Source organism: Nannospalax galili, unplaced genomic scaffold, assembly GCF_000622305.1.
Source record: "Nannospalax galili isolate Female #2095 unplaced genomic scaffold, S.galili_v1.0 scaffold979, whole genome shotgun sequence".
NCBI classification, from domain to species: domain Eukaryota; kingdom Metazoa; phylum Chordata; class Mammalia; order Rodentia; family Spalacidae; genus Nannospalax; species Nannospalax galili.
Genome location: NW_008343671.1, coordinates 660,022 through 671,007, shown reverse-complemented (window position 1 = coordinate 671,007; position 10,986 = coordinate 660,022). Strand labels below are relative to the sequence as shown.

Sequence of the window (10,986 nt, the reverse complement as noted above, 5' to 3'; positions counted from 1 at the left end):
CACACACACATGTGCGTGCATAATAAAATTTAAAGTTTTTTTTTTGTTGTTGTTTGTTTTGTTTTTTGAGACAGGGTCTCCCTCTAGCCCCAACTGGCCTGGAACTCCCTTCGTAGACCAGGCTGGCCTTGATCTCACAGAGCTCCTCCTATCTCTGTTTCCCGAGTGCTGGGACTACAGGAATGTGCAGTTTTAAACATTAAGAATTACATTGGCTTTTCCTAAATACTTTTCATATCAGTCTCCATGGTCCTATGTGGTAAGTTACAATGATTGATTTCACAGAGCTTAATTCTTTCTGCTCCTGGGATGATTCCTGGGTGGCCTCACCCTTAACGCCCAGTAACAGACTGACACCCTGCATACCTGAGTGCAGGCTCCCTTTGGCATCTGTGGGTCTAGCCCATGGAACATATCACACTCTCCCAACAAGGGTTGGCAAAGATGGCCATTTGAATTTCACAGATGGAGATATGGAGGCCCAGAGAAGATGATTTGTCCTGGAAGAGGAGGTGGCTGAGCGGGCATTGGGGCTATTTTGTCTTTGTCCTCTCCATCCCTGACTCCTGCTCTTTTCTTTTTCCCCATCCCAGCGAGGAGATGAAGGCTGTTGTGCAGAAACACATGCAGAGCCGGAGGCACAGCAAGGAGGCCCTGAACAGGCTTAACCAGGCCATCCAGCAGCTGAAGGTGGAGGTGGGTGGTGCTAAGAGTCAGGTGAGGTGTAGGAGTGGTGGTGGCAGAGCAGGGGCGCTGGGATGGTGCTGTTACCTTTGATGACTATTCTAAACCTCTTATCCTTTGAGAGAGAGGGCTAGTTCCTCTTCGTGAATGTTTGAGCACACAGGAGCATTGGCTGCATGTAGAATTCACGTTTTCTTTGCCTGGACCTCTTTATTTTACAGGAGTAGGCAATTAACATGCATGATATAGAGCAATACACATGCTTGTTCTGTATATTGTCTTCTCTCTACGTATATGTATATTTTCATGTCCCTGTGAGATTTTTTTAGCTTTAGCAGTAATTTTGAACACATCTTCAATATTGCAAGATTGTATCAGAAATCTAGTTTTCTAGGTTCCTTAAACACATGAAAATCAAGGTGGATGTGATGACACCCATCTGTAACCCCACCTCCTGGAAGGATGAGGCAGGAGGATCTGCAGTTTCAGGCCACTGGGCTATATAGTAAATTCAAGGTCAGCCTGATTTACATGGCTTATGATAATCTGTCTCTAAAAACAAAGGGCTGGGGCTATAGCTCACTGGTAGGATGCTTGCATAGCATGTCCAAAGCCCTGGGTGTTATCACCTGCACTGAAAGAAACCAAAACAGAGCTGGGGGTGAGATGGCTCATATCTATAATCTTAGTATTAGGAGGTTGAGGCAGGAGAATTTCCAGCTTGAGGTCATCCTCAGCTACGCAGTGAGGTCCAGGCTAATCTCTGCCACAGAATAGCATCTCATTTCAAAACAAAAACAGGACACACAAGAAACAGCAACACAAAGGAATAAACCAAAACAAACGTGAAGGACCAACAGCACCAAACTCTGATCCCACGATGACATCTGGACCGACGGCACCGAACTCTGATCCCACGATGACATCTGGACCGACAGTGCCAAACTCTGATCCCACGATGACATCTGGCTGCAGAAGACAGATCCCTGTCTCCTCCTCCTCCTCCTAAGGGCACAAGCTTCTTGGTGGGTGGGCATGAGCTTTCTGGTGAGTGGCAGTCTCTACAACTCCCAACTGCACCCATTCATACCTTGGGTTCTTTGTCAGCTCTCACAGCCCTGACTGCACTGTTACTGTCCTGTAGAAGAGAGGCTGCCTCCATCCCTCTAGAGAAACAAAAAACCGGAAGCATGCAGGAGGTCCTGGCCATTTCAGGCGGGTGGCAGAGCCCAGGTCCCTCTGGGAACAGGACATTGTGTGTTTAACCTTTGACTTTCGCCTTGGAGACTTCCCCCAGGCAGGCCTTGAAGATGTTTGTGACTCAGGATCAGGCTTCAGAGGAAGAGACACCTTTTGCTCAGCCTCCTCCCTCCCCTCCAGGCTCCTCAGTTCTGGGAAATCCCTCTGGCTTATTCCATGCCCCCACCCAGGGCTTCTGTTCCTAATTTTGTCTTGTTTTCTATAGACGCACCTGTCTCAGGCTAGAGGAGTATTCATGGTTGTTGGGGGGTGTCCCTTTTTCAAGAACTGGCGACTTTGAAGGGGATGGGCCATCTGAAGTTCCAGTGGTAGCAGAGAGGAGAGGCAGACCCCTGGTGGTTCAGTCTCACACCAGCCTCAGTTGCTCTGATTGTCCAAGCAGCAGGTCCCCTTACCAAGATCAATGTTATTAATACTGTTTCCAGAGACACACACTGTAGAGTTCTATCGAGGAGGAGTCTTTCTGTTCATGTCTAGTTTTTGTTTTTGTTTTGGGGGCTTTTTGATGGTACTGGGGATGGAACCCAGAGCCACTCATACTAGGTAAATACTTTACTACTGAGCTACACCTCCAACCATCTATGCTTTTTTATTGTGATACAAGGTCTCTATAAAGTTCCTAAATTAGCCTTGAACTCTCTGTAGCCCATGCAGGCCTTGAACTTTTGATCCTCCTGTCCTCAGCCTTAGCTGGCATTATAAGGTTTGCACCTCCAGACCTGGTCCTTGTTTATTTATTGTGAAGTGCTAACCTCAGTTTTCTCAATAAGAACATTTAATGCTTCCCTAATCATAGCTCATATGAGGAATGCCACTGTGCCAGACACAAAAGGTTCTTAGCATTCAGGATGGCTGCCCGCAGTGTCCACTGCATAGCGGTGGGCGGGTTCTTTTACCTGACAGTATAGATACAGAAGTGCACAAATTTCAGAGCAAGCCTGTTCGTCTTCCTGACCCTGGACCATATCTAGGCTCTCACTGGCTCCAAGCCTTTCAGAAAAATCTGGAACCTTGAGGCAGGAGGGTCAAGGATATCTTTCTATCCCTGATCTTTCCTGAATCCCCAGCCCTGTGAACTAGAGAAAGTCAAAGACCTGGAGGTTCTACAGGAGGACGTGGCCTCAGGTAGTGCCAAGGGCAAGCTGGCTTGGCTGGAGGCTGCCCTGAAGCAGGCCAAGCAGGCCATGGCACGGCAGCTGTGTGAGTACCAGGAGCTCATGACTGTCAAGCTGGGTCTGGATTTGGAGATCGCCGCCTACCGCAGGCTGTTGGAGGGCGAAGAGCAGAGGTGAGGCAGTGGGAACACCCAGCGGAGGAGCAGAAGGCAGGTGGGGAGGGTGGAGTGATTCCCGGGTGTCAGGCCTTGTCTTTTGCTCCAGCCAGTCTCTTCATACTCTTTCAGCTCTTTGAACAGAAAGGTCCAGTTAATGAGTATGCTTAGCACTAAGTCAGTGTCAGACAGCAGGGGCCATTTGTCTTATCAAGACAGAGAGACAGTGCAGGAGCAAAGGCTAGACCAGTGGGAACAAGGTCCTCAGTGTGAAATGTCTTCTCTGACCTCTCTCTAAGGCTGGGGATGCAGAATTAAATGAACAAACGGGGTTTGGCTTTTTATCATAGACAGCAATAGGAATCCAAGGGCAGCTGTTTGAGCTGATACACTAGGCTCAGAGAGTAGTGGCCTGAATGGTTGCTATGTGCAGACACACCTGAAGTCCAGGGTTGGGAGACCACACAGCTATCATCCCATATTATAGACCAGTAGGTATATGTCACCTTCAAGGACACACTGGTAGAAAGTGACTGGGTGAGCTTGAACAACGTTCCTCAGATAACTGAGCTGTCTCCTAATTGCTTTTTCTTTTAGAAGCTTAGCTTGTGCCTTCCTGGTCTCATTAGCCAAGATCAGGTTAGGCCAAAGAAAGGGTAGGTTTTTTTCCCTTCTCCCTCCTTCAAGAAATTATCAGAAGATCATATTTGAATCAAGGCAGGAGAGACCGAGTTTAAAAGTCTAGAAGAATTTGACTCAAAGGACCGTGAGAATCACAGACCCAAGGTGCTTGTAAGCTGGAAGGCTCTGGGCTGGCCTAGGGGTGTAGGGATCAGGGGTGCCTGTCTTGGAGAAGAGAGAGTAACAAAACTAGTAGGTGGATTCACTGAACTGTTATTTCTCCCCACAGGCTTGGTCTGGGATTGGGGGCAGGGAGCATGGGTAAGTGACTTGGGCACAGGTGAGATCTTCTGTCACCCTTCCCCCCAATGCTTCCATTCCCCTTAGAACACAGAACTTTGTTGCTGTGCAACTCCCGGTTTGGGGGGGGGCGTGTTTCTTGTCTTGGGGGTGAGTCCCTGTGTGTATTCTGGGAGAGGACAATGCATCTACTCCTTTGGTGGGACAGGCATACCTGATTGGTACTAGGGAGGGTGTATATCTGCCTCCTGTGGAAGTCTGTCTATCTGCCTCTCTGGCAGGTGTGGGGCTGGAGGGCTTCTTTGCGTCTTTTCTTCCTTTGGTCTCACTGTCTTACGTGTCACCTTGCTCTCCACGCAGCCCCAGGCAGTGATGCCTCTGGAGGGCCAGGCCTGGCCTCTGTCTCTGCCTGCCTGCTGGCGCCGCCTGGAGACTGTTCTCGTTGCCTGGACGCGAGCGCCCCCGGCGGCAGGTGCGCGCTCTGCGGCTCCGCGGACTGTGTCGGGGACTTCAGTGAATGTTGAACCCCTCCCTTCCCCGAAAACTGGAAACCGGTGCTTCTGTTCCAAAGACTTGACCCTCTTGTCTCAGACTCCCTCACCACAGAGATTGCCCTCACCTAATCGCTCCCGCTTGCCCCTCACCTGGAACTAAAGAGAGTAGCTTTCAGACCCGTGACAGAGCAGATACAGACGAGACGCTGGTGTCATCCGTAGGCTTACCTGGACCCTGCACCCAGCCTCTCCGACCTGCCCCACCCGTCTTTTCCAGGAACGCCCCCTTTGCAATAAAAAGTTCTACAGTGGTTGAGCCGCCAGCCTGACTGAACCTGGGTTCTGGCCACCCCACAGCAGATACCCAGTCTACGTCAGCCTCAGCCAGCTTTACCAGGAACGACTCTGGTGGTGTATGGGTCCAAGGTGACTTTACCTAATAGAACTAGGACCTTTAAGATGGGGAGGGTGAGTTGTAGGGTGCAAAGAGTGAGAGAAAGGGGAAATCCTGTAGAGGGCACTGGGCCTTGCTCCACAGCCAGTCCTCCTGGCAGAGGGGTGGAGGAGACTGTACCCACATCACTCCTTGCCTCTATTAAGGCTTCTTGTTCCCGTGTTGAGGACTGATCCCAGGGCCTTGTAAGGCTGTCTTTCTGGGCTCTTGTTTGTCACAGGCTGGAGAGCAGCATCTGCTCAGTGAGTTCACATTCTTTTCAGTTGCACAAAGGATTACATCATCAGTGTGTCTTGGGAACAATAATTCCTGTTTTCCATGTTCCTGGGTGGGGCATAAATGCGTCATTAGTCAGAGGCCCTAGCTTTGCCTTTTAAGGCACTAGAGTGCCAGAGTGTCTGCTGTGCTTTCCTGCTTCCGCACCTGAGGAACAGGTATCCAAAAGGCCCCTTTCCTAGGTAAATATGACCATCTCATGGAAAAGGAATGGGATTGAAACTTGACTGGCAGGTGGCCATCCACCTGAGGCAAAGAGCACATGGCCCTGTTGGGCTTGCATCAGCCCCATCTGTTCTTAAAATTAGTTCCCAAGCTGCCTAAGAGTGCAGTTTCCATCTGCTAGCTTCCAGAGTCTTGCTCCCTGTCCCTTGAATTCTGCTAGGAGGCAATAAAAAGTGATTTTCAAGGTCAGTTTTTGCAGCTTCTACTGCAGTGAGCATGCCAATAAGGGAAATTCTGAGAGAGGCACTTACAAATTTCTCAGGTCAGCAGTATTCTGCAATCCTTGGAGACTGGCTGTCCACATTCCCTTTCCAAGCCCCAAGCCTTGATTTGCCTGTTGTCTGTCCAGAGTTTCCAGGAACTTGGGGTCAGGTTGGAATATTTTTCTGGGTCAGGGCCACATGGGTCACCGGGATGTCTGTGGTTTGAGGACCCATTCTCTGAGACGTTCCCCTGGCCATGGACCACATTCCAGTGTGGGGTGGGAGAGACCTGTCTGGTACCTTTATGGGGAGTCATTCACTCTGAGTCGAGGTGACTTCTGAAGGGAGGAGGACTGTCACCAGTTCAGTCATTGCTTCTCATTACAAGGATGTGGCAGGACAGAAAGACGGGGAAATTAAGGGTCATGAGAAGGGAACAGTCCCTCACCCCAGAAAGACGGGGAAATTAAGGGTCACGAGAAGGGAAAAGTCCCTCACCCCAGCACTGAGTTTATGTGTGTCATTGGCTGAGTCAAGAATTTTAACTCATTAACAAAACCAGGGAAGATTGCCTACAGAGACAAGAACCCTTTTTTGAGAGATAATCTAAACATTTAAAACAACAAATGGACCGTGCTTGCTCAAGGCTAAACATATGTGACTTGTAAACATACGAGTCCATTTTCATGGGTGTGTATCTTATTCTAAACCTGGACAATGAATCTCATAAACCACTGCTGGTTTCATTGACAAAAGGGAATTCTTTACAAGAGAAATAGACAAACCAGCTAATAGATCTTTTATTTAAAATTTAAACTTTACTTAAATTTTAAACTTTGTTTAATCTTTCATCCTGGTTGTAAATTATATCCTTTGAGCAATGTGATTTTTAAGAACCACAAAATCTCTCTCTCACACATACACACACACATACACACTAAAGATATTTAGATCTCTCTCTCTCTCTCTCTCTCTCTCTCTCTCTCTCTCTCTCCCCTCTTAATAAAACAACTCTACTCATACTGATTTGTCCTGAAATTCTTTTCTGTGCATAAAGTCAAGATCCCAGCCATACCTGAGTCCCTAATAGGGCGACTCCTCAGGAACTTCTGTTGCTATGGCCAGAGGACCATTCATAAAGACGGCCTTCTGTTGCTACGGCCAGAGGACCATTCATAAAGATGGCTTTCTCTTGCTACGGCCAGAGGACCATTCATAAAGATGGCCTTCTCTTGCTACGGCCAGAGGACCATTCATAAAGATGGCCTTTCTTGCTCCACACACCTGCCACATTCCTGCCTCAAACTTCATAGCACTCAGATATGCCAGATGCTAAATGAGCTGAGCTCACATCCCTATTTGAGCTTTCTGAGGACAGTAACTATCTCATTCTTCTGTTTCTAGGGCTCACCACATAGTCTTTGTGAACAGATCTTATAGTCCAGGTTGATCTGCCTGTCCTGGAATATATTGGGCCTTTCTCCCACCACTAGTATGTCTCATTCTACATAATCCTTTGGAAGTCATTTTAGTGTTTATATTTATTGTGGTGCTGGAGATCAGACCCAGAGCCTTGTGTGCACAAAGCATGTACTCTGCCCCAAGATGCATATGAGTCTTTTGGGAGTGTTTAGAATACCTTTAAAGAAGGCTGTTTAAAGTTTAAGGTTAACTGATCTTCTGCCCTGGTTGCAGTTAGTAGAAGCAACAGATAGATGAGTCTACGGGTTAGAACAACAAGGGTACCCTGGTCAGAGAGACTCTTCCCCAGTATGGTACCCAACAGTACCTGCCCATCACCATGCCCAGTTGAGACCCTGTCTCCTCCTGTGACACCTACCTGATCAGCACATGTGGTATATTAGGGTTCTCTGGAGGAACAAAATCCATAGAATGAATCTATATTACAAAGGATATTTATTAGATTGGCCTACACGTCACAGGGCGGGTAGTCCAACAATGACTTTCTTTACACTGGAGAGACTGAAAACCTCTTATTTGCTCAGTCCACGACACTGGGTACTTCAGTAGTCTCAATCTGGTACTGAAGGCCTAGAGAATTCCTGGAGAGTCACTACACTGGAAGACTAAAGAAGCTGGGTTGATGTCAGCAAAGGATGGCAGCAGCAGCAGCAACAACAGGATTGATGCACTCACCAGCAAGGAGTGAAGGCAGTCAGGCAAAAGCAGCCCTGAGCTCTTTATGTCAGAGCCACTACCGGAAGGTACTGTCCTCTCTAGGGGAGGGTCTTCCTTCTCAGTTAAGAGATAGATTCAAGATAATATCCTCAGAGACCCACCAGGAAGCATGTCTCTTAGCTGATTCTCAGATCCAGTCAAGTTGAACCATTACATGCAAGGTCTGCTCACATTCCTACACTGCACTCATGTGTGTTCTCACAAATCCCCAAGGCTTGAGGGATACGAGAGTTGTCCAGCTGGAGTATGAAGGAGGGAGAGCGTCAGGGCTCAGCAAGATGAAAGACTGTCAGCATGGCAGGCCAGTAGGCCATCAAGGCCCAGGTGGATTGACAGCAGTGACACTGGCAGGGAGGGTCAGCTGGCAGAGAGGTGACCCATCAAAACTGGAACTTGATCCAGTATTCTGAATGGAAGAACTGCAGCTTGGGCCTTAGAACTAGGGTCTTGACACAGGCCCTGCTTCTCAGCCATGCAGTGTCCCAGCACATTGGGCTGGTGAGAAGAATCACACACTCTGGAACTCTCCAGGGATCTGTCCTGCTCAGAATTCCATTAGAGATGGTGGGGTGACATTGGCTCAACTTGGCCTTTGTTCAGAACATTCTCTTCTGGACTCTCAGTGGTCTTTATTGTAGGGCTTCCATTTCTACTACGTCTTCTGAGCCTGGGCATAGAAGTTTAGAGATTCACCCTGCTATAAAGATGACTTTGGATTATAGTGAAGCTGTGTAGGATCCTCACACATGAACCCTTCCCTGCATTAAGGAGCTTGGTGGCCCTGGAGACATAAACATTTATCTCTCTGCTTGTGATTTCTGATCATGGATACTAGTGTAATAAGAGGCAGGCCATGGCCATGCCTCATGGAGATGTTTTACATTCTGTAAAAAGAAAAATACTGTTGATAAATGCAGATAGTGATTGCCTGTGGCAAGTTCTGCCTGGGTATTGTGCATCTATGAAATTGTCTATCTCTCCCATGGACCCTGAACCAGGGCCCCTTTTTGTCATCATTAACTTAGAGATGTGCAAACAGGCAGAAATGGGGAGACAGAGCACCCTCAGTCATCTTGCCAGGTGCTGCTTGCGATCTCTGAGGCAAGGCAGCAGTCCCTGTGCAGGCCTCCAAACCCCAAGGGGACGCCGTTGAGAGAAGAAAGCAAAGTCAAAAGCTTTTGGACACTTTACATCATGTTCGTGTACCCACCCCTTTAGGAATTGCAGTAAATTGCTCAGGCATGAGTCCTCCCCACCCAGCAATGAGTGATGCTTCTTTAAGCTTCCAGGCACTGGAGAATAGAGCCCACATTACCATCGTTTACAAATGTGCTCAGGCTGTTACCTGGGAGGCAGTGGTGGTTTAGTGAAACGAGCACCAGAGACTCACATAGAAACCAAAGTGAACTCCTGAGCCAAGGGACAGGCCTTGCCCTAGTCGCTGAGTGTCCCTGTGGGCTGCTTTCCTCCACCTTCCAGATGTGCCTTACCGTACTGTGGGTAAAAATGCACTGTCTGTGGGCCTAGCACCAGCCTCAGCCAGGTCTGAGATTACAGAGAACAGCTGGAAGCCCCAGGCCTGTGCTGCCCTGGGTTCCAAGTGGTGTTGGAGATCCTCTTGAACCCCAGCCCCTTAGGAAGTTAACAGAGACACAGACAAGGCCCAGAGCTGACTAAATTGATTTATTGGAAATATAGAGCAAGACATATAAGAGAGGAAGGGGCAGGCGGTGGCTCTAAGGCAACCCAGGATCCCTTCCTAGCCCTCAGACTGGAGCCCTGACCCTGCAGCTCCAAAGGGACTTCTAGAAGCCCGTGCCAGTATTGGTATCCAAGAGCAAGGGATCACCCAGGGAGACGAGAGGAGCCGGAAGTGGAAGGACTCTTTAAAGTGCACAAGTGGTTGACTGAGCCTCCAGGTCCCAACTCTGGGCAGCCAGAGCTGGCTCAAACGGGAGGAAAGCCATACCCAAGGCCAGGGGTGAATGCACCGCCTAACATTTCCGGCAGCTGCTGGCACAGGAACCCACGCCAAAAGAGCTGATGCAGCGAGAGGCCACTCCGCCAGTGCCCACACGGCTGGACACCGCAGAGCCGCAGGGACCGCACAGGCCGGTGCTTACGGCCACGTTCCCACTGGACGGGGCGCTGCAGACGCTGCCGGTAACCGGCCGCGAGCCGGACACACACAGGTCTCCGGACACCACTCCGCCACGCGAGCTGCTGACACCTGAGGACCACGAACAACAAGTCAGAGGCCAAAGGAGAGGTGGTGGCTGGGGAAAGTCTCCTGATTTCCTAAGGACCTCCTTCCCTGGCCCTGGGCCTCTTCAGGTGAAGATTCTAGGTCCATCTAAACTTAAAGGGGGAGGTCTTTGGGGGCGTCTTCTGACCCCAAGGCCCTCCTGCTGGGAAGGCAGCTTCCCATTTAGCTCTCATGGAAATAAATTACTCAGCCTGCTATCACTGGGAATAAATCTGTCCACATAAGTCATCAAATACTTACAGACATTCAGAGACCCGACACCTTCGCATAGTCTGAGGGAAGACAAGAGAGCAGAAGCTAGTGACCAGAACAATGGCAAACATCTCCCCCAAACCTTTCTCCACGTGACAGAGAATTAGCCTCAGAAAGTCAATTAAAACAATGCCCACTATGAACCCACCTCCGAGGGTCAATGAGATTCCCAGAGCTTGGCTATTGCTCAGCCAAGATGGGATCTGAGAACCCCTGAAAGGAACCCACCTGTGCTCCTCGCCCTCCAGCAGGCGCCTGTAGGTGGCGATCTCGATGTCCAGACCCAGCTTGGAGTTCATCACCTCCTGGTACTCCTTGAGCAGGCAGGCCATGTCCTGCTTGGCCTTCTGCAGGGCGGCCTCCAGCTCAGTCAGCTTACTGCGGGCATCAGTGAGGGCTGCCTCACCCTGCTGCTCGGACTGGGTCACGGCAGCCTCCAGCTTGGTGTTCTGGAGACCAAGAAGAGAATGAGATAGGTGATG

At 49.5% G+C, this 10,986-nt stretch overlaps 2 protein-coding genes across 2 annotated transcripts in view; one reads left to right on the top strand and one right to left on the bottom strand.

Moving 5' to 3' along the window:
• Positions 1-254: 254 nt before the first annotated feature.
• LOC103739604 (keratin, type II microfibrillar, component 7C-like) lies at positions 255-4,659 on the top strand. Its single transcript, XM_008840019.2, has 5 exons — positions 255-259; positions 594-717; positions 3,012-3,232; positions 4,125-4,156; positions 4,496-4,659. The coding sequence occupies exons 1-5, from the start codon at positions 255-257 to the stop codon at positions 4,657-4,659; spliced, it is 546 nt and encodes a 181-aa protein (XP_008838241.2).
• Positions 4,660-9,980: 5,321 nt separating this feature from the next.
• The window catches only part of LOC103739603 (keratin, type II cuticular Hb1-like), a 4,932-nt gene continuing 3,926 nt past the window's right edge, over positions 9,981-10,986 (bottom strand). Inside the window, exons 5-7 of the mRNA XM_008840017.1 lie at positions 10,733-10,953; positions 10,493-10,524; positions 9,981-10,216 (exon numbers count right to left, since the gene is read on the bottom strand). Of these exons, the coding sequence (XP_008838239.1) occupies positions 9,981-10,216; positions 10,493-10,524; positions 10,733-10,953 (489 nt within the window). The remainder of the gene's footprint in view (positions 10,217-10,492; positions 10,525-10,732; positions 10,954-10,986) is intronic.

What these genes read in the sequence shown, in the direction of transcription:
- LOC103739604 (XM_008840019.2), top strand. An exon ending in TTGGAGGGCGAAGAGCAGAG is followed by an intron (nt 3,233 to 4,124) that starts GTGAGGCAGTGG and finishes TTCTCCCCACAG; the next exon opens with GCTTGGTCTGGGATTGGGGG. An exon ending in ATTGGGGGCAGGGAGCATGG is followed by an intron (nt 4,157 to 4,495) that starts GTAAGTGACTTG and finishes CTCTCCACGCAG; the next exon opens with CCCCAGGCAGTGATGCCTCT.